Below are 27,914 nucleotides of genomic sequence, written 5' to 3' on the forward strand. Positions count from 1 at the left end.
TCAGGTCTCAGCATAGCCTCCAAGAGGTCACAGAATGCCCCTGTGTGGACAAGAGGACCCCCTGTCCTACAGCCTTCGGACTACAGAGGGACTACAGAGCTGAGGGTGGAACCCTGCTCCCTACTGGTGCAGTTACCCATCACCTCATGTGCCCCGCGGGGAGGCTCACCTGTCACGTCAACCACAGTGTTTGGGTGTGTGACCTTTAGCCTCGAGAAGGGAATGGTCTCTGCTCTTTATATCCTGTGCACTGGACACTAGGTCTGAGGAGTGCTCTGGCGGGCAGAAGTAGCCAAGGTTTTGGGTCAATTTTCCCTCCCTTCCTCCCGGGGCTTGAAAATAAAAAAGGGCCCTTAGATTGGTTTTGTAAAAAATGTTCTTAGACATTTCCATTTAAGATTAAATACTCAGATACTGCTTTATCCCTGGAGTAGTTAATGTAGGGGTGAAGAGTACCTCCTGCTGGATTTTCAGGAATGAATTGGATGAAAACGGCAGTGTTATCCTCAGACCCCTTTTTCTCGAGATGCTCAGCCAGTGCATGTGAACTCAAATGGACGCATTCTTGTCCAGGAAGTCTGCACCTTTGTGCTAAAGTGTGCAGGTGTGCTTGTGTCCAAGAGCAGAGGCCTTGGACTCCCCTCTCCATGTGCCTTATGTAAAGGGCAGATCAAGGAAAGTGGCCTAGTCCTGTGAGCAGGGGAAGAGCCACCTCTGCTAGACCTCTCATTTTTCTGAGGTTGGGGATATGGAGATAAGCTTCCCATGACTTATTTGTCCCAAATATGTATATGTGCTCATGTAGGAGCATATGCCAGTGTCACAAATACATCCCCCGTGCTGTGCGCAGTAGCCACACCTGTAATCCCAGCGACTGGGGTGGGGGCTGAAGCAGGAGGGTCACCCATTCAAAGCTAGTCTCAGCAATTTAGTGAGACCCTGTCTCAGAATGAAAACTAAAATAGCCATGGGTGTAGTTTTGTGGTAAAGCACCCCTGGATTCAATCCCCTGTAAAATATCTATCTATCTATCTATCTATCTATCTATCTATCTATCTATCTATCACCAAGTAAATGAGTTTCCTAATTCCATCAGTCTTCAGCTTTCATTAAATATTCTAAAAATTGATTATTAAAATTTTGACATCTTTCTCTAGTGCTGGGGTTTGAACTGGGCTTGTGTGTGCTCTAGCACTGCAGTGCATTCCCTGTCCTAGGTCTTACTTTATTATCTCTTATAATTGAAAAAAATATCTCATGGGCATGATAAAAGACATTCCAACACTTCAAAGAAGTGTTCAAAAAGTAGGTCTCCCTGCAGTCCCCGTCACCTCTGCCCGCCACTTCCTCAGCATGCACTATTTTTGTGTGTGTTCACACCGTGCTGTTTACGTGTTCACACTGAGCTGGTGTCTCATGTTCTGCACTGTGTCTTGTCTTTCCACTTCTAGACTCATACATTTAGGGCTGCCTCCTCCTTGTTAAAAATTGCCTCATAGTCCAACAAATGGATATGCTGCAATTAATATCCTTGACTAGCTCTGATCTAATGCACACTTAGGTTACCAGTAATCATTATGCTTAGTCATACTCTGCTCTATGCACTCACCTTAATCTTAAAAACTGTATGATAAACTGGATGTAGTTGCATGTACTTATGGTCAGTTCCAGAGACTTGGGAGGCTGAGGCAGGGGGATCACAAATTTGAGGCCAGCCTGGGCAACTTACCAGAGACCATCTTAAAATAAAAATGAAAAAGACTAGGGATGTAGCTCAGTGGTAGAGTGTCTCTGGGCTCAATCCCTATACTGCAAAACACATAAAAAACACCACCAACAAAAGACCCATAGGCAAACTAGTGAAGTGTCCCTAAAGAAGTTGTATCTGAACATTCTGAAACATATTTACCTGCGGCTGAGTGAAATACCTTACTTTACAGATTTCTAAGAAATTAGGGCAATAGGTTTCTTAAAACATGCAGTCTTGGGTTTTCCCAACGACATTGGAGTATAACATTGCCCATTTATAGAGTTAGTCTGTGGAGAGTTACAAATGTGTTCCAATGAGGGAAACATCAAGCAGGTTCCAAAGACCAAGAGAAGAGTTAGAGTCACAATGTCGTCCCAATAGCAAATGATTTAGTCAGGACACTGCGTTCCAAGTTAAAAGCTCTGCCTGTGATTCATACTCACTATTATCATTCTTTAAAAATGACAAGATCAGGCCAGGTGTGATAGCACATGCCTATAATCCCTTCTGCTCAAGAGGCTGAGGCAGGAGGATCCCAAGTGCGAATCCAGTCTGGACAGCTTAGTGAGACCCTATTTCAAAATTTAAAAAGTGAAAGATGAACAGACTTGGTTGTAGCTCCAAGGTAGAGCACTCTGGGCTCAAGCCCCAGCATCGGAAAAATAATCAGATTCTTTTCCTCCTTCTTATTCTTTAATTTAGGACTTTGATACTTTTCAATGGAATGTAAGTGAACTTAAGTGATATGTCCCTTTTAATGTCTCCATAATGACATATATGTATATATATATATATATGAAAATGATGTCAAAGTAAAGTTAATAGCATTGCTCTCAGGTGACAGAATTAGTACCTTTTTATAGCTAACTTTATTATTTCTAGAGCTGTGATATAATTTGTAACATATATATTATAAATAAATCTCTTTTTATTGAAGCCTCTCATTTTTTGGGAGGGGAGTACTAAGAATTTAACACAGGGGCAATTTGCTACTGAGCCACATCCCAGCCCTTTTTAATGTTTTTCCCGAGACAGGATCTCACTTAGTTGCTTAGGGCCTTACTAAGGTATTGAGGCAGGTCTTAAACTTGGAGTCCTCCTGTCTCAGCCTCCTGAGTTGCTGGGATCGCAGATGTGGCCACCACCTCAACCTATATTCGTAGGTTGGGGATATGGAGATAAGAGTCAGACTGTCCAAAAATGTGTCTTGGCTCTGCTAGTCGCCAGCCTATGACCCTGTGAGGTCACAGAGTCGTACGTCAGTCTTCCCACATGTAGAGTGAGGATTATTAATATGTAAGGAAATTATGAGTTTATATCTGTAAAATGCTTAGAATTGTATGTGACACATAGTAAGCTAAAATAAGTACATTTTGTGTTTGTTTTGTGGTACTGGGGATGGAACCCAAGGGTGCATCTTTACCACTGGGCCACAGCCTACTTCTTTCCAGTTTTTATTTTTAGGCAGGGTCTCACTAAGTTGCTCAGGTTATCCTCAAACTTGTGATCCTCCTGCCTCAGCTTCCCAAATAGCTGGGATGACAAGCTTGTGTCACCACATGTGGCTAAATGAGGTGTTTATTCTTATTATCATCACTCTTTTTGGAAAGAATAGCTTTATTTTATGTTTTAGTTAACCATGGCATGTATATTTTCAGAGAATTTTGTTGTTCATTATAAAGGCTTTCAAGAAAAATTTATTTTGGGCTGGTGAGACTGCAAAGCGCTCTGAGGAACACTCTGGTTACTTTCAGCGAGGATAGCGCCCTCTGGCGAGTAAACTCTCCCTCCCGCAAGAAGCTCCGTATCCTGGGCATCTTCCTAAGGGCTTTCCTCGTGTCCCTGAAGAGTGAACTATAAATCCAGTGTGTCTTCTGTCCTAGGATTTTGTAAGAATAGACTGGCAGATTTGCTATGTGGTTGGATTCACTGAACTTTCAGATATCCAGGTGAAAATAAAATAGGCTCTAAAGGGGATAATAATAATAATAGTAGTAGTAGTAGTAGTAGTAGTAGTAGTGGTAGTAGTAGTAGTAGTAATAGTAGTAGTAGTTTTTTTCCCACTTTCCTTCACATAGTCACTTCTGCTTGGTGTGGTTTCTAACTGAAATATTAGTTTTTCTGCTTGCTGAATCGGGTAACTGTAAAATTTGATTTTGTCTGAGTAGACCAGTGACCTTTAAGTATGAATCCCCAGATGTTGCCTAGGAATGAAAGACAGAAAGACCTTGGGGGACTTCAGACTGTACAGAAGAGACGTCACATTTGGGAGTCCCTGGGAAGCTAGTGCGTCCAGTGTGCTTACTTTTAAGTAAGTGACACAGCAAAAGGGCAGAATTCTGTGTATGTGCAAGTGTGAAAGGTGACTCTTTTTATCCAAACACAAACCAGAAAGAATTTCAAGTAGGCTCTTTACCTTTATTACTATTGATTACTATTAATTACTATTACTGTTATTACTATTAATATCCCTATTAATTTTTAAAGGAAGAAAAAAAATGAAATGAGGGGAAGAGAAAGGACTGTCTACCCTGTTATGACCTGTGGATCAAGGGCCTGGGGAAAGTGGAGCCCACTCCTGAACTTGGTCCTTTATTAGGGTGTGTAGGGACCTGGGAGTTGGGTGGAGGGCAGGGGTCTCCTTCATAAGTGGAGTCTCCTTCATAAGCACTTGGAGTCAGAACTCAGTTTCTCTTGGGTTAGATACTTATTACTTAAATAACAATATTTACCTAATCTGAGGCTCATTTTCCTTGTCTATAAAATAATGACAGTGGTACCTACCTGATAAAGTTGATAGCAGTAGGGAGGTTCCTGGCCTGGCCTATAGCAAGCGCCCAGAGATGTGTTCGTGCAACCCTTCCTGTGAGCTGGTGGCAGACTTCCCTGTGTTCTAAGGGAGAGCCTCTGCGGTGCTCAGTTAGAAGGCAGTGGGGCTGCTGCTCCCTCAGGAAGACCTAGCCACGGCAACGTCAATTTTACTGTTTGGGTACTTTTGCTTACAAATTGTGATACTAGTCGGTGCTGCAATGGAAAATAATCTTTAACCTCAGGCAGCAGTTCTGAGATGAAGGAAAGCAAGCTGGTGACCATCATGTCCCTGTCAGACCCAGGGGCAGGAATCAGAGAGGCCGTCCAGCTTTTAAGTTCTGAGGGAAGAGGTATCCCCTGCTGCAAGTGAGACATGTGTCAGCATGCAGATACCAAAATCACAAAGCAACATAAAATGCCCCGTATTCTAAAGTGTTTTTACCAAGGGAACATGACATGCAGTTTTTTGGCCTTTTTGGTGATAATCCTGGCGGTCATAAAGCTTACTGCACGGGCTCTGGTCGCACATTAACAGAACTTATGGTTGGCCTGAGGCTCCAACCTGGGTTGCCAGTGTCCTCCAGACAGTCTGGGAAAAATAAAGACCACATAACAACTTCTCCAGACTGCCAGCCCTGGCCACTCCAGAAACTTGGTGAAGTGCAGCCAGGATTCTTAATACTGCAGGAATTAAAAAAAAAAAAATTCACATACACACACACACACACACACACACACACACACACACATCCTTTGAAGTTGTGCCGTCCACCAGCTCAGAGCCCAAGCCATCCAGGTCTGAGTCTCCATCTGTACTCAGATTATAAACATATGTACCATTTTTTTTCCCCCCAGGGCATGCTTTTCAAGACAAGATGGAAAATCTTGTCTGTGCTCAGCCTGCTAAATTGACTCATTCTGCCTTCTACAAAGAGCACAAAGGCCCTTAAAAACATTTTATCAAAAGCAAATAAAATAGCTAAGGGATTCCACAGCCTGGTGTTGCCTGAAGCAGGTAGAGAAGGATCCTTAAAGTTCAAAGTCAGACTAGGGATCTTGTTTCCCTTTGTCTAGTTCTTTTATTTCTAATAAACAAATATTAAATTCATTTAACATGTGATGTTTGACAACTTCAGGACTATGTGGTGATGACATTGTTGTAAGTCCCACATTCACTTTTGCTTAGAGAAACAAATCAACATTACGTCCTAACACTTCTCAAGAGCTACATTAGAAAATTTTGCTTATTGGTAAACTTAATCCACTCTGTGCTCACTGTTAAGGGTTCTGTCCTAAAACTGTCCCCTCAGGATCTAATTTATAGGCTTGGGATTCACTGAACTCTTAAGTCCATTTTTCTAGAACCAAAACATACATTAAACAAAAAATTTCGGGCCGTGCACAGTGATGTATGCCTGTAATCCAGTGGTTTAGGAGGCTGAGGCAGGAGGATCACAAGTTCAAAGCTAGACTCAGCAACTTAGCGAGGCCCTAAGCAACTTAGCAAGGCCCTAAGCAATTTAGCAAGGCCATAGGCAATTTATCGAGACCCTTTCTCAAAATAAAAAATAAAAAGGGCTGGGGATGTGGCTCAGTGGTTAAGCGCCCCTGGGTTCAATCCCTGCCTATTCCTCCCCCAAAAGTTTGAGAGTAGAGATATATTTTTTTCAGTTTAAACTTTATTACTAACTTCTTTTTTGAGTGTCATAGAAACTCCAAAAGAAAACAAGAAATCAGAGGAGTGGTTTCAAGGTAGTAATCAAAATGTACTTGAGATTGGCAAAATTTAGTAAATGATTTACCTAGAATAGAACTTGTCACCACTTTAATCCCAAAGATTATTTCACCCATTACAACATTGTTCTTCCTTTTGCAATGCACTTGTTTGATTCTACAACCTAAGTCTTGAGGGCACATATTTTTCTCTGTTTTGTTCTTTCTTCTATAACCAGTCCCTCACGGAGATTTGTGTGTGTGTGCTACTGTGATTGTACCACTGAGCTATGTCACCAGTCCTTTTTAATTTTTTGTTTTGAGAGTGTCTTGCTAGGCTCCTGGGATTGGCCTTGAACTTGTGATCCTCCTGCCTGTCAGCCTCCCAGGTCTGGGATTACAGGCATACAACCGTGTCGGACCAGAGATTCTTGGTACATAATTGAAAAAAATAAATGGCAAATTTTGTCATTTATATATTTTGAAAATCTCTGGTATCAAAACTGGTAAAAGATGATGTGTGATGTTTGTGGTTGCCTTAATTATGTGGAGGCAGCAGAGGGAAGGGAATACTCTTTCTGATCAAATTTATATGGTGGATCATGGCAGACATATCTGGCTGCTGTAATTCTTCTGGATTGGATGTTCTCATCATTTTTTTTGAACTCTGTGGTTTATGCAGCATTACCCTAAACATTTTACCAGGAGGGTGGAGGTGGGGAATGCTGGTAGAACTGCTGTGGTGGAAAGTGTATTTATGGGGGGGTGGAGAGCTGGTGGGCACAGGAAGAGGGGAAAGGGTTCCTGTTCTTACAGGGTTTTCCTTGATTGGGGTTTCCTTGATTGGAAAAGAAGAAAGAGTTTTCTAAACACTATAGAAAAATCACTATTTTTTTTTCTTAAATAGATTTGAGGAAGCTATTGTCTGTTGTCAAAATTCACTCAGTTCCACATTGAAGACTACTTTTCTTTGGGGCTTCCAGAAACCTTTCTTTTAAGACTTTTAAAAAGTATGTGAAATGGCTGAGCATGGTGGCACACATCTGTAATCCCACAACTCGGCAAGCTGAGGCAGGAGGATCACAAGTTCAAGGCCAGCCTGGGCAATTTAGCGAGACACTGTCTCAAAATTTTAAAAAGAGCAGGAAAGGGGGCTGTGGCTGTGGCTTAGTGGCAGAGCACTTGCCCAGCATGTTGGAGGCACTGGGTTTGATCCTTAGCACTGCATAAAAAATAAATAAATAAAATAAAGATACTGTGTTCACCTACAACTAAAAAAAAAAAAAAAAAAAAAAAAATTAAAAAAAAGCAGGAAAGAAGGAGAAAGAAAGATAGGGAATTATGTGAGTTGGGGCTTTAAAAGATTCTTCAACTTTCTATTATTCATTTGATGATTTACTGTGGTGCTGGAGGTAGAACCTGGGGCTTTGAACGTGCTGGGCAAAGGCTCTCCACTGAGTAGCACCCCAGGTTGTTTTATGTGTTTTCTTATGTGTGATAAAGTGGGATATAATATTTAATAAAGAAATAAACCTTGTATTTTCCTGAGTATATTACAGTTATCTTAATGTAGGATAACTTTATCTAGATCAGTTTTCTTTTAATGTATTAACATTAGATGATGAAGACATAAATTTTCTTAATGCAAAATTTAGGTAGAATATCTCCTCTTCCACAAGCAGTATCAAGACCCATGAGATGTTTGCTATAGCAATATTCAAAATATTCTCCAAGATAAAATTCCCTCAGTATGGTAGGTGAACACTTGGGGTATTGTGTATACAGAGATGTGTCACCGATGGTAGCCAGTAGCTAAATACATGCCTACAGTATGAAAATAAGTACAGCAGAAACCAGCAGTATAAGGATAGAGTCGGACGTGCAGCAAGCTCCTCCTTACAGCAGTCCAGTCTCGTCCAGCGGGCAGGATGGTTTATGCTGTGATGATAATTTTGATTTTTACCAAAGGTTGCTTAGAGCCTCCTTTCCCACACCGAAGCTTCTTGAGGACAGGGACGTGCTCTCATGGAGTGCCTCATGCAGCACAGGCGTACCACGTTGTAGAATAAACTTATTAAGTGGCTCGGTTATGTATTTTTAAATGTTAGTAGTGATTAGATTTAGGCCTTTGACTTATGGGCAATTTTTCCTGTTTTCTTTGCAATGTGATTATTTTACTCTTATATTAAACAAAAAGACAAAAATGATATAAAATAAAATAAAGGAGACCCACTTGTTACCTTGAGCTTCCCATGGTGGGAGGAGAATAGGGTGTTGGGAAGGAGCTCCAGGCCCTGAGCAGAGTCCAGGTAAGACCAGGAGTGCTCAGGCCTCTGCAGTGGACTGAGTCTGCCTAGGACCAGTTGCTCACTGGTCTCTACTCTGGTTTCTTCTAGTGTGGTCCAGTTGGATTCCACTAGTTGCATTTCTTGGCGCATGTGTTAGACAATCATCTCTAGAATCTGGTACCTGTTACTCCCCAAATATCAACCCCAGGCTGCTGCTGGGAGAGGTGGCACCGGAGTCACCACTGGGAACTCTGCATGGAGGGTATGGGGTAGGGTCTGAGAAGGTCCTGTTTTCAAGAGCCCTGACGATCCAGATCATCAGCCAGGTTCAGGACCCTCAGGAGGACTGTGTATTGTAGCCCTGTGACTGGAGAAGGCCATTGCGATGAAAGCAGGAAACCCACTCAGACACACAGTTCTGACACTGCTGCAGGGACCCTGGAATTGGCTCTCCCACGTTTGGAAGGACTGTGTCTGAAGTCCTCATGCATTCATGGCATTGGCTTCGTCATCTTGGCACTTAGTGCAGTGTGCATACGAGCTTTGGGTGAGTGAATGCTGAAGCCTTTTTCCAGAGAGTTCTGACCCTCATCATACCCTTCAAAAAGCAAGGGAACAAGTTACTGCTCAGGATTAGATTACTGAGCAGTATGCTTGCAATTCCCTGGGTCAACGTGTGAGCCTGCCTTCGGCTCTGTGTGCTGCTGTGGGCCTGAGCCAGGTCGCTACAGCCTGTCCCTGGAGAGAAGCACAGCCTCTGGGAAGGAGTCAGGCTGAGCTCTGATTCAGTCCTTTCTTTGTTGCACCACCTTAATTTATTTCTGTCTCTTTAATGAAGTGTAATCTCATCACCGTTCATGCTATGGATCTCTGCTGGGAATTCAAAAAGTAAATTGATGTTTCAGTTCTACCTGCTGGCTGGCTCCCGCAGTTGGCCCCAGGAGCATCCCTGCTCTGCGGGACCTATGTGGTTAGAGGTCTTGGGGTTCGGGATGGCTTGCCATCCAGCCCCTTGTCCCAGATTGGTAAGTGCTGAGTGACACTCTGACATTCTCTTTGATCTCTGCTGAGAAGCCCCTGGTGATCATCACCCCCAGCCAGGTATCAGCTGATTGATTTTTTCTTTCTTTCTGGAAGTCTAAATTTATTCCCTGGGTGTTTTGCAGTTGCTGGTGGTCAGGGACAGCTGTTCTCTGCTTTACTGGAATACTCTGTGATGAAGGCAGCCAATGATACCATGTGAGAGGGCAAGAGAACAGAAGTCTTTTCTCCTTAAATGCTAAAAAGAGGAAGAACATACCTCTCCCTGGTTAAAAGAAACAAAAACAAACAAAAATGGGCAGGGGGAAAAAAAAAGACCCCAAGTGAATTCAAGGCAACAAGATTCAAGAATGCTATTTTTTTTCTTCATGTCATGTAATTGCTATTAGGTCATTATGAATTATATTATTCAGCCAAAAAAGAATAGAAAAATTTTACTATAATTTTACCGTTCAAGATTATACTAGCATTTTCTCATATTTGACTTTTTTTCAATATAGACCTAAACAAAAAAAGCTGGGAAATTCTCTACATTCACTGTGTATGTGTGTGTGTGTGTGCGCGCGCGCGCGCGTGCGTGTGTGTATGTGTGTGTATGTGTGCCTGTGCTGGGGCCATTTATTTATTTACTGGTACTGGGAATTGAACCCAGGAATGCTCTACTACCCAGGCCTTCTTATTTTTTGAGACAGAGTCTTTCAGAGTTGCAGAGGCTGCCTCCCTCAAACTTGAGTCCTCCTGCCTCCCTGGTGGCTGGAATTATAGGCATGTGCCTCAACTCCCATCTGTGGCCTACCTTTTAAATTTATTGTATCATGAGCTTCTTTCCACATTAGTGAATATTTTTTAGTAATATTTTTTTATGAGCTGCTTTTTAGTAACTTAAGCGTATGGCAAAAACATTCAAATAGTTCCAAAGGGTATTCACCAATCGTCTGTCCCTTGGCCCCCAGGACCCCCAGCCCTTCGCTCCTCTGACAGATAGCACTGCCAGCAGCTTCCTGACTGCTGGAGCTGTTCTACATATGCATGCACACATGGATAGAGATGTCTTTTTCAAACCTAACATACCATAGAGAGCTTTCTAAATCAGTATTTACTGATTTATTCATCTTTTTCAGCTTATATAATAATTCTACTCTGTTGGTGTACCATATACTTTAAGCAGTCCCTGGTGCTAAATATTTAGTCCCCCCGGCATTGTACCCTATTATTGAACAATGCTTGCCCTAAGGTTCTTGTGCCATAGGCTGTTTGTGTCTAGTATAATTTTGACAAAGTAGAATTCTTGAGAGTATATTCTTTTAAAGTTTAACCGTGTTACTCAATTTTTTCCCTAAAAGGTTATACCAGTCACATCCCTACCAATAAAGTACTTCTTTCCCCATATATTGGTCAGTAAAGTCATTATCAAAATTTTTAGTCCTTACAATTTGGATAGATAGATATAAGCTAGGTTCTAATTGTCTTAATTTTTTTAATGTTATGAATGAACTTAGACATGTTCCTTTGTTTACAAATCTTTATTTCATGTTAATGGCTGCCGTGTTCCTTGTGTAATTTATTTAACCAATTGCAAAACCAGTGCAATAATTTATTTAACTATTTCAGTTGAGAGACATAAGTTGATTCTACTTTTTTTTATCTATTTAAATAATGTTGTAATACATATTTTAATTCATTTTTTGTGTCTACCTTTAATTTTTTCATTTTCCAGTTTCTTTGGGCTTTTCATTTGTGAGTAAAATATAAATATTCCTTAAAAAGTACAAATTTGAAGTACAAATTTGAAGATCCATTGTGTGTTGGGAGGTGATTTGTTTGGGGTGATGCTTTCTTTTTTTAAAAAAATGGTTTAAAATTGCCATGAAAGCATAGTTTTAAGCAGCCCTGCTTCCCACGGGCCTTGTGTATCAGCATGTGTGTGCACGTGCTTCCACTGAGCCGCTCCTGGGGAACTGGAAGGCAGCTGGTTTCCCGCAGGCGTGCATGGCTGTCCCATCATCGTCTTCCCTGCCTTTCTCAGTATTATGTTTCTCAGACACCAGTGAAGGAGCGAGTTGTACGTTTTGAATTTTGCCAAGATTTAAATATTTGCAGAGATAGAAAGAAAGTGAAAGAAATAAAGAGAAATAAAGGAAGGAAGGAAGGAAGGAGGGAGGGAAGTGTCTCCTCAAAGATCAATAATGCTACAGGACAGTGGCCTGAAGACAACGCCATTTCTCTGGACCTGCGAAAGAATTTTCCATCTCCAGGGGGTTTGGAGTCTGTGCCACATAAAACTCACTTGTTTTTAAGTATGTCAGATTTTATTTTGAAATAATCTTAAACTTCAGAAAAGTTTCAAAAAGATATATAGAATTCCAGTCTATCCTTTGCCCAGATCTACCTTCATTGTTCATAATGTACTTGCAAAGAAAGACACGTTTATTTCTCTCTCCCTCTCTCTCTGTGTCCCCCCCTCCCCCTCCCTGGTCTTTCTCTCCCCCTCCCCTCCCCTCCCCTTCCCCTCCCCTTCCCCTCCCCTCCCCTCCCCTCCCCCCTCCCCTCCCCCTCCCCTCCCCCTCCCCTCCCCCCTCCCCTCCCCCCCCTCCCCCCTCCCCTCCCCCCTCCCCTCCCCCTCCCCTCCCCCTCCCCTCCCCTCCCCCTCTCCTCCTCCCCAACCCCTCCCCCTCCCCTCCCCCTCCCTCCCCTCTCCCTCCCTCCCCTCCCCCTCTCCTCCCCCTCCCCTCCCCCTCCCCTCCCCCTCCCCTCCCCCTCTCCTCCCCCTCCCCTCCCCTCCCCTCACCCTCCCTCCCCTCTCCCTCCCTCCCCTCCCCCTCTCCTCCTCCTCCCCTCCCCCTCCCCTCCCCCTCTCCTCCCCCTCCCTCTTTCTCTCCCTTTCCTCCCAGCCTGTCTCTCCCTCTCCCTCTCCGGCTCTCTGTGTACACTTTTTTCCCTGAACTACATAAGATGAAGTTGTAAACATCACACTACTTTACCCTTACACATGTCAAGCTGTGTTTTCTAAAGGGACATGCTCTTACATAAGCACGATGCAGATATAAAAGTCAGGAAATTTAGTATTGTTATAGTACTGTTATCTAAGGCACAGTCCATATTTGAAATGTCTTCAGTTCCCTGAAAATGCCCTTTATGGATGTTTTTGTTTCTGGCCCAGAATCTAATTGAAGATTATGCATTGCATTTAGTTGTCTTATCTTCTAAATTTTCTTTCTTTCCTTCTTTTTCTTGGTGCAGGGATCAAACTCAAATGTTCTTATCACTGAGCCCGCCCCCTTTCCTTAATTGATCTTAACCTGTAGTAATTCCTCAGCCCTTTGTTTCTGCACTTTAACATTTTAGAGGAGCATAGATCTGTTGTTTTGTAGACTATTTAAAAAATGTTTTTGAAATTTTTTTTCTGGAGCTGGTAATTGAACCCACGGACCCTTTACCACTTAGCCACATCTCCAGACTTCTTTATTTTTTATTTTGAGACAAGGCCTTGCTTTGTTGCTGAGGGTCTTACTAAATTGCTGAGGCTGGCCTCTCCTTTTTGACTCTCCTGTCCCTGGGATTACAGGTATACACCACTGTGCCTGGCTGTGGACTGTTTTTTATTTGGATTTGTGAGACATTTTCTCATGCTCAGACATAAGTTAGACATTGTATTCTTTTCATGCCATAGCAGGAAGCACCCAGTACTGATTTGTTCCAGTACTGGAGATGTTAGCAGGATCACTGGGTTACAGAAGGGGGTACAGTTTGCTTGTGTCAGGTGACATGTTTAATGAACATGTTCAGTAAAGATAATAAGATGAGTAGGCTTTTTGGTCTACTAGGTCTCCCAAAGATGTAGCCCAAGGTCATATAAGTCCTTCCCTTTGGAATGACTGGAGGATGTCATTGTTGACAAGGTATTTATGTAGCTATACATGTAGGTAGTTTTAAAGTGAAATGTTGACACTTTTATTCATTTATTCCCTCATCTTATATACAGCATATAATAATAATAAAAAAAACCCAGAATAATTAAGTTAGGGTAAAGAGACACTGGGCTGAGAGAACTACAAATCCAGGAAGCAAAATGCAAACCATGGTGCCTTGAGATTCTGGAAGTAACTGCAGAGTGGCTCAGAGACTTCTGGGGGCTCTCGTGGACAGGGACAGAGGTATAGTCTATCAGTCACCAGGCAAAGGCTTGCATTGTGTCGGGTTTTTCCAGATGTAAAGACTTAAGCTCTAATTCTGTAGGTCATCTAGGTACAAAGACCTAGGGGTCAATGTCCTAAAAAAAATCCCATCTGTGATACTAGTTGTTTTAGGGAGCTTTTCTATCACCCTCACCGGACCAGCCCATAAGCACAAAGGTGTATACACCACACACCCAACCCAGGGTAGGCAAGGGTAAAATCTGGAAAACCCAGAGCCATGGTCTCTGGTTGTGTGTTTCATGGGGCTTTTGTTTTCAAGGACAGAACCCTTTGGCATATCCTTCCAAATAAAATCTTGAGCTGTGGGCTTTGGTATGTTTTGCTCGGGACCAGGCCTTCTGTGCAGGGTTGAAGGGCTGCGCTGCTTTGGTTTCTCCACACCACCATCCCAACCCTGCCTGACCTTTTTTCCTATTCTCTTAAACATGATCCTGAAGTAATGCACAGGCCCAGAGACCATAGTCGCGGATCCTAGGAACATCTCTTGTCCTTCCTGTTGTTAACAGGTTAATCAGAGAGCAGGGTCAGCAAACCAGGAAATGTCATTAGGAATTCCTAATAGAAATATGGAGAAATTCTGGGCTCCTCAGGGCACTCCAGAACTTCTCCATATTTTTATTTTTTCAGAAACTTTTATTTTACTGTATTTTTGTGTGTGAAATGGTCCAGCAGTTTCCGGTGCAGTCCAAGCAGTGAGCTGGACAGCGATTTCTGACTCTCTGGAGGGGAGGCAGTCACGTGCCCACCATAGCCCGCGACGCCCCGGGAATCACCCTGCCCTTGCCTTTGCTTCCCCACCACGGGGGCTGCCCTTGGCACTTAACAGTCTCTCATCCTTAGATGTCCCCTAGGTGGATTTCCACATGTCATTCAGATGTGTTAGATCCGTGTGACCCCCGCAGAGAGGCCTCCCTACCCTTGCTATGGAACTCAACTCCATGCTTGTTTCTTACAAACCTGTTGCTAAAATTATATGCTATTGCACATCTCTTTTTGTTTTTTTTTTTTTTTTTAAACTAGACTGTGATCTTCAAGGGACAGGGACCTTGCTCTTTGTCCATCACTAACTCTGTACCTCAGATCATTGAGGGTGAATATTAAGTGAACTATAGGACACACAGAAAAAAACAAAAAAACAAAACAAAAAAACCCAAAACTAAACCAGAGTAGTCCTGCTGTGCAAACACCACCTGTTAACATTCTGATAGTTTTTCCTTCCAAAGATGATTAACTTTGGGAGGTTACTAGAAACCCTATAAGATCTAGGGATGCAGTCTTCAATGAAATACATACACGCACAAATTCCTGAAATCTGGCCTGTGACATTTCCTGGTTTGCTGACCTTGCTCTCTGGTTAACCTGTGTTACTGCTCTGCTAGCCCAGTGCCAAGCATGTCACATTGTCACCTTTGTTCATTTGATTGCTGGAAAATGGCTCTTTCTTAAGTGGCATTTCTGTGATTCCATGGGAAACTGATAATATTGTTTATTAGAAATTGCAAGTTCTCTTTCATAAATTGTTGGAGTCCTTTGACTGTCTCTTGGATTCTTAGTGTTTATTGTGTGACCTCTTTAAATAATAAAGATTTTTACCAAAATGGCATATTATAAAAAGGAAACAGTAAAAGCCAGCGGTTCTCACTGGTGACTCTTCTGTGCTCCTCGTGGTCATGGTTCATTTTCTGCTGTTTAGCTTGGGTCTCCATGCTTTGCACCTGGAGCAGTTTTAAAATCATTCAGCAAAGCTTACTTAAAAAAAAAAAAAAAGTGACCATAAATTCTCTCCTGACGAATGAAAATAAATGCATGAATCAGAGTTTCCATTTCCTGTCGGGATAAAAGTATACCTATTGTCTGAAGATAATAAAACAGTTTTGGTTATATTTCTAATGCCCAGCTGTGAAATTAAATTCAGAATTACAAGGATAACTTTGTGAAGTGGCAAAGTGAAATCTCCCAGTTTCCACTTTTCCTAAGATGGGTTCTTGTTTGCTAAATTCACTAGTTCTGCGGATGTGTTTCCTGCCACAGGCTACTTTTGACAGATCTTTCGCTATCCCTTAAATCAGATGGAATCTGGGTAACACATTCTGGTGCTGCCTTAGCAGAAGGAAGATGATTTCTTTACAGCAAAAGTATCCAAATCAACATACCAGGAAGATGCAGGATTTCTTTTCTGCATTTTTCTGGATATATTATAATGATGAGAACTGACATCTAAATCCTCTTAGTGTCAATAAACAACATTCAGGGTAACGTATTTACTAGGAAAGTGTGAAAAACAGTGTTACAGGCATCTTGGTCCTCCCATATAGCAGAGCACAGATGTCCACTTTCTTGCACAGGGTTTGTGGACTGGATTACTGTCTGTATGGGCTGGACAGGAGAGCAAGTAGGAAAATCATTTCTTAGTGCTCAATATTCAAGGTTTCCTGTGAAGTTAATGCAGGTTGGCTTACAAGGCTGAAACTGGAGGGCCTGGTCCATCTGCCTGACCTTGAGCTCCTGGAAGTGGTTTCATGGCTTGAAACAGGCAAGCTGGGAAAGTGTGGTCCACGTACATCACGGCAGAGCTCTGTGCCTATCAGCTGAGCCGTCTGAGAAGCTTCTCTATAGTTATTCTCACTCAGAATTGGAATAAAGGTTTCAGTGTGAAGTTGGGATAGAGGAACTTCTTGGTCTAATACTTTGCAGATTTTTGGAACCAAATCCACCCTGAAGTGAAAAGCTGCTTTTTTTTTGCTGACCTTGTTGGACAGCTAAGACTGTTTCTGGGAAATAAGAGAAACAAGCGGCCCATTGTTGGCAGGAGCTGAGAGAGACATCAGGAAGGCGGAGGCACGTCTGTAGCCCTCTATTCCCTTCACTGTGCCGTGACTGAGTCAAGGCTGGTCTGTGGCTGGGTTTTCTTTCCACCTCTGTAGACATGTGTTTCCCATCAGCCAGGGCTGCGTGACACCTGAAGTTGGCCAGCTCACATGAATTTAGCCTGGACCGCCCCATAAACAGAGAGAAGGCCTGCAGCTGTGCCCAGACCCTCGGTGCTAAAACACCCTCCCAGCTCAGCGTGTCTGGGGCCGCGTGGACCTCAGACACCACTCACACCTGTGTGTTATGGCATCTCTGGTTGCAGGTTGCAATTCCCGAAAGCCCCGTGGCCAGAATTGCTTTGCATCTGCTTTAGGACGAACCTTGCTGAATTATGAAATGCAAAGTTTATCTGATTTTGTCTTTAAAAATTTTTTCTGGACAATTAAAGAACAGAGTGCTAGGCCATTTTGTGTAAAACTAGATCCCACCCACAGCCTGTCATCAAAACATGATTCATGTTTACTTCATTTTAAAAGGAAACAAGTTGATTCAGTTGGTCACACTAGACTAATTCAGGAGATGGGAAGAGGCACTGGTTCTCCTCCTCACCACATTTCCACTTAGCAGATGTTTTTTGATTGCTGAGGGTCGCAGGAGGACTGGGGTGGGCCATGGATCAGAAGAAGTCAGCCATTGTGTCCTAGCACGACCTTGGGACTCCCAGGGTTTGTTGCAGGTCTGCCACAGTCTACATGTGTGATTTCTGCTGAGTCATTTAGCCTTTGAAGTTTCTTCATCTCTGAAATAAGTGAATTAGTTGAAATCATTGGTCTTAAAGTGTGTTCCAAGGCCCAATGCCAGGATCTCAGGGGCGTGAGCAGCAGCTAAGCCCAGTCAGCGTCCAGCCTCCGAACTGTGCTTCTTCAACATATTTTTAAAATTTTTGTTTAAAATTTCAATGGGGCAGTTGGGAAATGTTTTAGGGAAAGCACAGTGACATCGAGCCCAAGAGAATTTAGAGAAGACAGTGGAAGGGGCTGCCCAAGCCCCAAGCAGAATGTGGAAGGAGCCGCTGGATGCAGGGGCAACCCTGCTCCAAGCAAGATGTTGGGCTGGGGCAAGATCTTGTACTAAAGAAAAGTTTGAGAACACAAGTCTAAGTGACCAAGACCCTGTCTGTGCAGCCTGAAGTCTCACCATGTGAAGGTGCAGGGTAAATACACGGCCCCACCTAGGAAGAGTGTTGGGGGAACAGGAGGGATGAGTATGCCACAGGATATGAGGCAGAGCAAAATGAGCACTAAGCAAGCCACTGTGCTTGAGAAGTGCAGAGGAAGCAGCGACTGGGACCCAGTACTCACTCACTACCCATCCTACCACCGGGGTAACGAGTGGGCGCAAGGCCTGCTCCAGAGAAGAAGAGCTGTGGGGGGCGGATTCCAGCTTGTTCTGTTTTCTCTTCTTCATTGCTTCTTTTAAATGAAATCTATGGTGATCATCTTCACCATTAAATGAAACTGATATTTTGTTATCAATTTCTGACTCATAACCCTAAACTTTATGGAGAATGAATTCAGGGCCTACTATATACATCAATCAGATTTGAAATGCACCAAAGTCATATTTATTCTTTTTTTTATGTTTTTAAAATGAGATTTGAGAAACATTAAAAACAATCAAAAGAACACTTTGTAGTGTCTTTACACCTTGAACATTTCACACAATAAAATAGGAAATAACTAGACAAGTATAAAACTCACACTAGACGAACCATGTTAATAAAGAAATAGGTCCCATTTTTCTATTTTTATAAGGAAAGAAGAGCCATGTCATCATGCTGGTTCTGAGCGGCAGGGCAGACCTGGCCCTTCCCAGGGCTTGTTGACATGCACAAACCCGTCCCACAGGAAGCCCGGAGTTGGTTCAAGTCGCAGGAAGAGACTGGATCATTGTTTCCCAGGAGAGCTACATTTGGGAGGGGCAGCTCTTCCAGGAGCCCTTTGGGAACTGTTTTCCTGACTGATGAAACGCTGTGTCAAAAGCTGTGCTTGATTTTCTTAAAAAGTTAAGAAGCACTTATGTGTAATAGTTCTGCTCTGATTATCAGGGAATGCGGATACTATAGTACCTAGGCATGGTGGTGATACCTGCAATCCAAGGGACTTGAAAGGCTGAGGCAGAGGATTGCAAGTTCAAGATCAGCCTCAGCAACTCAGTGAGATCCTGTCTCAAACTACAGAGTAAAAGGGCTGAGGATGTGGCTCCTTGCCCCTGGGTTCAATCTCTGGTACCAAAAAAACAAACAAAAAAACCAACCCAAAACAAAAGGAGGGCAACCACCTGGTTATAATCCAGGAGGAAACACTGCCAAACTTGATTGCCTTACCTGACTTCTAGTGAATGTTATTTTTACACTGGGACCTCGTTTTCTTTTTAAGAGAACATATTAGGCAGAAATAGAAACATGGGTTCTGTTGCTGTGAGGCAGGCCTAGGGCCTTGGACAGTCACAGGCTGAGGATGACAAACTAGCCCATATGTAGGGACTTCTGCAGAGTTAGCACTGAAAGTCCTGTGTCTTGAGGCTTCCCTCAGTTCCAGGCAAGCCAGGATGGCCGGTCACTCTCTGCAGCTGACCTTGGGGTCAGCATTGGTAGGAGACAGAGATTGGGTGAGTGGAAGCCTAGTTTCCCCCCCTGGTGCTGCATTTAGCATCCTTAAAGGTGTTTAAGATGCAACTGGTCAGACTTAGCTTAGGTGTCAACCTGAACCAACCTCCTGCCAAGGAAGAAGCTTCCCAGGACGCATGTCAATCCATTACCCAGTGTGGGCATCTGAATGCTGTTTTTACCTGTTTTGAGAAAATGTCATTCTTCATCCCACTCTCAAAAGAATGATGTTGGAAGGGTTCATTGGAGCAGTCAGTGTTATTTTATCATAGCAAATGAAAAAAATTCTAAAATATGATTTTGAACATATAGAGCTAAGGTTTTGCTCATCTGTGAAAATTTATAAAGTTAAGCTGTCTGTGAAATTTTCTTGTCAATCAGTGTTTGCTTATGGAAAACTTCAGCAGACATTTTTTTTGCAGTGTTTTACAACCCTTATTTTTATTTTATTTATGTATTTATTTGAGATGGATCTCAGTATGTTGCTCAGCTTGGCCTAGAAATCTTGGCCCAAGTTACCTTCCTGCCTCAGCCTGGTGGGGAACTGGGATTCTAGGGATGACCACCGCAGAGGCTTTGTATTTAGTTTGTGTCTTGTGCAGCAGTCACTAACACTTAGACTCCTGAAACTATTTGTTAACATCTGGTTGCTGTTTTCCATCCTCTACCTCAGTTCTGAGTAGCTTAATTAATTTTAAAGAGCTAAGCAGATAGTAGGAGTTTAATAAATGTTAATTCATATTGAGTTTCATTCATAATGCAACATTCTGCCAAGATGTCTGGGAAGTTGCCTTAATCAGTGTTTCTTAGTATCCTACTAAGAAACAGGAACACTTGCAAGATTTGTGTGCTATAGGGTGTTTAGAACACTGGTCTTGCAAGTTGAAGAAGTGCTGTACTCTTACCTCCCTCTCTCCCTCTCAGTAACTACATTTAGCATTATAAAAGCTCTTAAGAGACCCTGCAGTAAAATAAATGCATGAAACTTTATTTAGCCAATACTTCACAATCTTATTTGACCACGGGACACATCTGGAAGCAACTTTTTTTTTTTTAGTTTAATATCTACTTATTTTCATGGAGCACATTATAAATCATATTTCCTTTTGAATATTACATCTATTTTTATATACCCTGTAAAAACTAATTAAGTGACTATCGAAGATAGATTACCCAGCATGCTCCCCAGTATCCATTGGGCACAAGGAGTGTGTGTGTATGTGTGTGTGTGTGTGTGTGTGTGTGTGAGAGAGAGAGAGAGAGAGAGAGAGAGAGAGAGAGAGAGAGAGAGAGAGAGAGAAACTATACTCCTTAGAACAGTTTTAGTTTTACAGAAAAAGGTGGGTAGAGTTTCTATATGTGGCATACCTATTTTGTCCTCTTGTTGAATCTTACGTTAATATGCTGTATTTGTTATAATTGGTGAACCAGTGTCGACACGTTATTACTAAGTAAATCTGTGCTTTATTCAGAGTCGTGTTCACCCACTGTCCTTTCTGATCCAGGGCCCCCCCCCCCCGCCCCCGACACTACCACACTACCTCTGCTCGCCCTGCCTCCTCAGACTCTGCTGGCTTTGGCACGTTCTTTGACTTTCCTTGTTTTTGATGACCTGGATAACTTTGAGGAGTATTGTCGAATATTTTGTATGCTTCCCTTTGCTTGGTATTTGTCTGATTTTTTTTTTCCCCTTTCAGGATAAAACAGGATTATGGGTTTTGTGGGGGAAGAATACAGTACTTAGTTGTGCATTAAAGAGTATCATTTTGGTCCCCTCATGTTGAGGCACATGCTATCACTGAGTCTTGTTCCTGTACTGCTAATCCTGACCTCGTGGCCAAGGGGGTCCTGAGTCCTGTCCCTGTAGTGCTGACCCTGACCCCATGGCCAAGGTGGTTCTGGGTCTCATCCCTGCTGTGCTGACCCTGACCTCATGGGTAGGGTGGTATTTTTCAGATTTCTCCAAAATAAAGTTTCCTTGATTCCCACTCAGTACTATGTCTTTGGAATAAAGTCCCTGGTGGCAGTCCTGTCCCATTTTCCCTTCCAGACTTTGTATCTACTTAAGTATTTAGAATTCCTTGATCCAGAAACTTGTCTGTTCTCCTGTTTATTTATTTCATTTTTTGTATATATCAGCATAGATGCCATGGGTCCTACATTCTCTTAAACTTGTGAGCCCCACGTGAGACAGTCCACTCCCGGCAGGACAGAGGCACAGAAGAAGCATTGGAGGGCCTTCCCATTTCCTCAAGCGGCCTCATGCCTCTGACACCCTGGCAGAACCAAATGGTTTTAGAAGTTCAGCTGACAGTGCAGTTGAAGCACCTTGTCTTTGAATATGACCAGGAACATACAGCTGACTGAAGATGGTGCTCTTTGCCCCCCAGGCCCATGTGGGAGGAGGAGGAGCAGAAGGCAAAGCAGGGCTTAGGTGACTTCTGACCCTTGGGGTGCTGACTGTCCCTTCCATCTTCTGCTTAGAGCCAGCCCCATGCAGGCCCCTGATGGTATTTGTAGTTAAGCCTAAGTGTGCGGTTTGCTTCCTTCTCTTGGCTTTGTGTATGTGTGTGAGTGTGACCAAAGCCTATTTTAAAAATGAGGAAAGCAAGCCCAGGACGTTGGGGAGCGAGCCACTGAACCTCTCCAGGGCCAAGAAGACGTTTGTCAAACATTCCAGGAGGCGAGCCAGGCAGGCCCTAGGTTCCTGGCCTCCCTCTGTGTCTGCAGCTTCTGGCTGGGGGAAGCTGCCAAAGCACTTTCTCCATGAGCCCTGTTCCCTGGTGCTTCAGAAGCAAAACCTCTACTCCCCACGTTGGCGCCTCGTGCAGCAGATGAAGTCTGGCTTAGCCCAGAGTCCAGGCCATTCCTGGCCTCTAGTCTGTCCCACTCTTAGGGCTTTGAGAGGTGACCAGGGGCGTGAACCGTTGCACCCGGGCACACTGTCCCAGGCGGCGCTGACCAGAGAGTTGTGTTGGTTGAGAGCAACGCAGTTCCACCTGATCTCCTGTGGGCTGGGGCTTCACTGAGGCCAGGCTCTGGATCACAAGGGCCTCTGTACCTCAGATGCTATGGAGCTTGTTTTTTTATTTTTATTTTTTTTTGGTGTTTTCTTTTATATCAAATAATGCCAATTAAGGGCATTTTTTTTTCAATTTCCAAAGAGAAAGCCAGTTATAAAAAAAAGAGGAGAGCAAGAAGAAGAAGAGGGAAAGGAGATGAAAAAGAAAAAGATTAATGGGGATCTAAATTTAAATTCTGACTCTCTTGGAAAGAAATTAAAAATAAAAAAGAAAAAGATGTCCTGGCTTTAGTTTTGATGCATTCTTGCTTCAGTGGAGAGCTCTTCTGTTTGGGTTATTCCTTTCTGTGGAGACTGGCGAAGGTCTAGGACTGACGAGGTCTTTGGCCTTTTTGAGGCAGTTCATGGCTGTCTGCCCATAATCCAGTTTGGCCTCAGATCCTGCATTTGGAATACTCTGCTTCTTTTTCTTCTTGTTTTCTCCCCGCAGTGTTCTGGAACCCTCTCCTGAGGAGTATTTTGTTCATCACAGATTCTGATGTTTTTCCTTCCCCTGATGTCCTGGGGACTGTGTTGCTGCCTTGGGCCTCTGAGTGGCTAAAATAAGGGGTGGCTCTGGTTTTGGAAGTTCAGCTGTCAGTGCAGTTGAAGCGCCTTGTCTCAGCTCAGCCAGCAGTGAAGCCAGTCTCAAGAGGGCTCAGTAACAGAACTCAATCAACCAGAGGGTGTAGAGTGCATGCAGATCTGCATTGCTAGTGCCTGGGGACGTCAGGATGCTTAGCTTCCAGGACACTTGTGGCAGAGACTGAATTCCCTTGTCTCTGGGCTTTGGTCTCATTCCAAAAAGAGGTTGTGCCAAGTTAACTCTTAGTCATGATGAGTTGTCTTGATGATGTTCTGAGCCTTGTTTTAATTTGAGGATTATCTTCTTTTACCCCAGAAAGAAAATATTGAGTGTGATGCTTTCAGGGCCATGTTTACTGTTTTGTTATGTCTTGTGACTTTGTTTCCTTACTTTTCATTTCCATTTGTTTTACGTAAGGGTTAGGGTTTGGATGGGAGGTATTCCCCAAAGCTCCTGTGTTAATATAGAGATGTTCAGAGGCTAGGTGACTGGAGTGTGGGGCTGTGACCTTATCTGTCCTTTCTAGTGTGAATGGACTGGCTGGGTGGAGACTGTGGGTAGGCAGGGGTGGCTGGAGGAGGAGGCGCAACTGGGGCCTGTCCTGGAAGGGGGCATCTTTCCTTTGGCCCTTTCCATTCTCTCTGTATCCTGACCCTGCTGTGAGCTAAGCAGCTGTCCTCTGCTGGGTCCGTCCCCCATGATTTCCTGACTTATCTTGAGCCCAGAGCATAGGCTGAGGCCTCTGAAACCATGAGCCCCAGATAAACTTCCTCCTGTAAGTTGTTCCTGTCGCTGGGTATTTTGGTCACAGCAATGCCAAAGCTAATAAAAAAAACAATAAGTATCAGGGTGTGTGGGCAAACTTCAATCAGAGCAGAATAGGAAAAGGAAGACCTCTCATGCAGACGTGGGCAGCTTCCTGTCCAGAGGTTCCACTGTTCTCAGTGTCAGGCGGATGCCTCTGGAGGGCAGTGCTGCATGGATGTCATGTGCCCCTCCTTTTTGGCCATAGAACATGTGGCTCTGCACCTTGTGACTCTGCCCCTCTAGACCACATTTCTGAGAGATCGTTCCATAGAAACCCTACAGAACTTCCTCACTCTTTGGAATGATTATGTAGAATGTCTCTGAAGGTGCAGCCCGTGCTCCCTGGTATGCACAGCCCTTGACCTCAGCTCAGTCTTGGGCTGTTATGAGCAGTGCCATGGGGAGGGTCCTGTGGTAATGATGCTGTTGGCTTTGAAAACAAAGCCATTGTGTAAGTCCGCTCCTCTCCAGACACCATGGTTGGTGACCAGAGAGGTCTGGTCTGAGTGGTGGAGTCTGGGTTCATGGAGGTACCCAGTGGCTCTACCTTTACTTCCTGTGGGTGTCTCATCAAGGCTGGTGTTGCAGACCAGCAAGGTGTGGTTTGGGAAGAGTTCTTCTCTGGTCTCACAGTCCCCCAGATGAGAAATAAGACATTAGTAGTGTCCCCGAGAGTTCCAGGTCACCGTGAGAAGCTGAGAGGCCAAGTGCAGTGCGCGGGGTGAGCCTGGCTGGTTCCACGTGCCATCTAGGGAAAGCTGCTGAAGACGGTCCCACTTGAATCTGAAGTTACCAGACTCGAGTCAGTTTTTAAAAATATTTTAAACTTCTGGTTTATAAAAAAATAATTCAGGATTAATAGCCTGTACAGATATTGAAAATATTGAGCATTTTTTTTGTTGTTGTTTATAGAAAAGTAGGAGCATACTTTTCTAGAAGGTTCAGAAACGTCTGTCCCTTGAAATGACCACAATTCTTTCCTCACACCCTCTGCATGTCTGGGTTTTTTCTGACTGGATTCTGTATGGAAGCGATAGTTTCCCTGGGAATCTTTTACGCACAGCCTTTGACCTCCCACTCCCACCTGCCGTGGAGTCGAGGTAGCTATGGTCTAGCAAGCTCTAGACATTTCTGTTATTTTGGCATCAATTGGAACTGTAGTCCCCCCCCCTCCCCCCCCACACACACTTCAGTTCTGAAACTAAGAGTGTAGGAGGTAGCCAACTGTCCTCATCTACTGATGCTCATGATTCATGGATTCAGCATGAGTATGGCCTGCATGCTGCACATACATTCAGTACCTGGGTGATTAGGACACCATAGAATCCATTCAAGAAAATTTAGTTTCAAGGTATGTTTCCACATGATATACATAGCAAATGGAAGATTTAGAAGATTTAACTTTGGGGGCTATAGTTCAATGGTAGACTGTGTGTTTCAAAGACAAGGCCAGCCAGGCACAGTGGCCCACACCTGTAATCCCAGTGATTGGGAGGCTGAGGCAGGAGGATCAAAAGTTCAAAGGCAGCCTCAGCATCTTAGCAAGGCCCTGAGGAACCTAGTGAGACCTTGTCTCAAAATACAAAATGAATAACTTAAAGTTATTTTATTTTAAGGGCTGGTTCAGTGGTTAAATACCCCTGGGTTCAATCCCTGCTTTAAAAAAAAAATTGAAATAATAAAAGGACAAGGCCCTGGGTTCAATCCCAGTACCAATAAATAAAATAAATAAATTGAAGTCTTAGAACTTAATTCAAATACATGCATTAAAAAAATCTTTTAAAATAGTGAGATCAAATATAGCAAAACTCCTAATTTTTTTTTCTCAGAAATGAAATGAATATATAAAATTATACCTTCCTGTCTTTGGTCCTGACCTAGAAACTAAAGTGTGGTTGTCTTTATTATATATTAGCCTGGCAGAAGTGAAGCAAATTTGACTGGTGAACAGGAGGAAAAACTAGAACTATTTTTTGAGATAGGTCCTCATTGTATTGCCAGCCTGGCCTTGAACTTCCAGACTCAGTGACCCTCTTGCCTCAGCTTCCCAAGTGGCTGAGACTATATGCATGCACCACACCCAGCTTAGCACTTTCTAAATTTTTTTTTTTTTTTTGTGTGTGTGTGTGTGTGTGTGTGTGAGATAGTGAACAACAATCATGGATATGTTAAAGGATTTAAAACTTTGATTTTTTTTCTTTCTTTCTTATTAAAGTTGTTTGGGGAGTTACTGGAGAGTGACATTGGCCAGATCCATATTTCATATAGTGTGCCTGTACAGATACATGACTACAGACCCCATAGTGTCATATGCAGTCGTAGGAAATAAGACAGGAAGATCCTTGCACACACAGTTATCTCCATAGCAATAGAAAAAACTGCAGTGTCCTACCATAGCCCTAATGGAGACATTCCTACAGTTCACCAGTTTTATTCAGAATGTCCAGTGAGGTTGGGGGTGGAGAACTTGCTTAGTGTGTGCAAGGCCTGTGCCACTGCGCCCAGCTTGGGACTTCTTTCCCAGGGCAAAGTTCTCGATCCTAAAAATTGAATGTTGGTAAGTGTAAAATAGATACTGCCTGCCTTGGTACTGTACCAAGTAATCTGTCTCTCACCGATTTTCCCTTTGTAAGATCAGCTATTTGTTGTTCTCAGTCTGATACTTGCTCCTTAGTGGAGCTGAGATTTCTTGGGGTGTCCCTTTCTAAGAAAGCATTAACGGGCTCCTGTTTGCGTTGAGTTCCCATGTTGCCGAGCATTCACCCAATCCTCGATGGTCTTGCGCAGCCACTGAACACTGGCGAGCACATGCCCTCGTCAGCTCTTGAGAAAGTGCACACACAGCCTTAGAGGTCCTGGTGAACTCTCTCATGATCTGTGATGACGTTTGTGGAATCTGCTTGATTTGTCATTGTGTTCTATGTAAAGCTTAAGATGTACTCTGCACATGGAGAAGATGTGAAGCAAGGTTCCCAACAGACAATAAAACCAAGACTGGGTGATCAGGAGTGAATTGAATTAGGTAATAGTTATTTAAATAGCAAAGAATAATCGGAAAGTGCTGTGGAAGGAGTCACTGTGTCACTCAATTTGGTAGGTCAGGGAATCCATACTTAAAAAGCACATCGCATCTTCTTTTTGATAAGGTGTCCTAGGCCCTGTCACCTATCCCATGTGTGTTCTTCTTCTAGTGATGAGTCACCAACACCAGCAGCAGATGGCGCCCAGCACCCTGAGCCAGCAGAACCGCCCTTCTCAGAACCCGGCTGGGCTCATGAGCTTGCCTACTGCCTTGCCCACCGCCCTGACCACGCAGCAGCAGCAGCAGCAGAAGCTGCGGCTGCAGAGGATCCAGATGGAGAGAGAGAGGATCCGCGTGCGCCAGGAGGAGCTCCTGCGGCAGGTAGGCCTGCGCGGTGCCCCTGGAGATCCTGCAGCCTTGGTGGCGGGACTGATGGCAGCCAGGAGGGCAGGGCTGATGCCAGCCAGGAGGAGCTCCTGCGGCAGGTAGGCTGCTCGGTGCCCTGGGAGGCCCTGTGGCTTTGGCCTCGGTGGCAGGGCCGATGGCAGCCAGGAGGAGCTCCTGCGGCAGGTAAGCTGCATGGTGCCACCGGAGGCCCCGTGTGGCCCTTGTGGCCTTCAGTATGAGCTTCCTTTGTCTGGAAGTCCTGGAGGCCCAGAGCCCAGCTCTAAGCCTCGTGGTAGCATGGATCTCTTCCCCTGCTTCTGCCTTCGCTGTGGTGGAAACCAGACTTGCGTACAGGAGGAGCTCTGGCTGTATTTTCACGGTGGCCTTTGGCTTCCACTGCTAGCGCTTAGTGTAGTTTGTGATGTGTCTGTCACAAACTGCTGTGTGGCTCCCTTCTCCACACCTCATGGCCCGGAACAGCCGTTTCACTGTGTCACTCAATTTTGTAGGTCAGGGAATCTGGAAAGGGCCCAGCTGGGCTCCTCTTCCTCTCTGTATGGCATTGATGGGGTCACTTGGTGGTAGTCACCTGTTAGACAGGATGGTCCAGAGGGTTAGGTGTGTGGTGCTGTGTCAAGGATTCTGGAAGCCTGGACCTGACTGGACTGAGGCCTGGTCGTCAAGGAGGGGTGTCTATAGCCTCGCAGTGTGAGAGCAGCAGGGTCTCCAAGAGAGAATGTTGACAGATGGGCCAGTGCCGAGGGCTGGTTCTG

General features: G+C 44.0%; 1 protein-coding gene across 2 annotated transcripts in view; it reads left to right on the plus strand.

The window, feature by feature from the left end:
• The window catches only part of Wwtr1 (WW domain containing transcription regulator 1), a 122,647-nt gene that overhangs the window by 71,224 nt on the left and 23,509 nt on the right, over positions 1–27,914 (plus strand). For both annotated transcript variants that reach the window (XM_005339902.5, XM_078043575.1), the window contains exon 4: positions 26,924–27,135. In XM_005339902.5, coding sequence (XP_005339959.1) covers positions 26,924–27,135 — 212 coding nt within the window. The remainder of the gene's footprint in view (positions 1–26,923; positions 27,136–27,914) is intronic.

This window comes from Ictidomys tridecemlineatus, chromosome 3 (assembly GCF_052094955.1).
Source record: "Ictidomys tridecemlineatus isolate mIctTri1 chromosome 3, mIctTri1.hap1, whole genome shotgun sequence".
In the NCBI taxonomy this organism is placed as follows: domain Eukaryota; kingdom Metazoa; phylum Chordata; class Mammalia; order Rodentia; family Sciuridae; genus Ictidomys; species Ictidomys tridecemlineatus.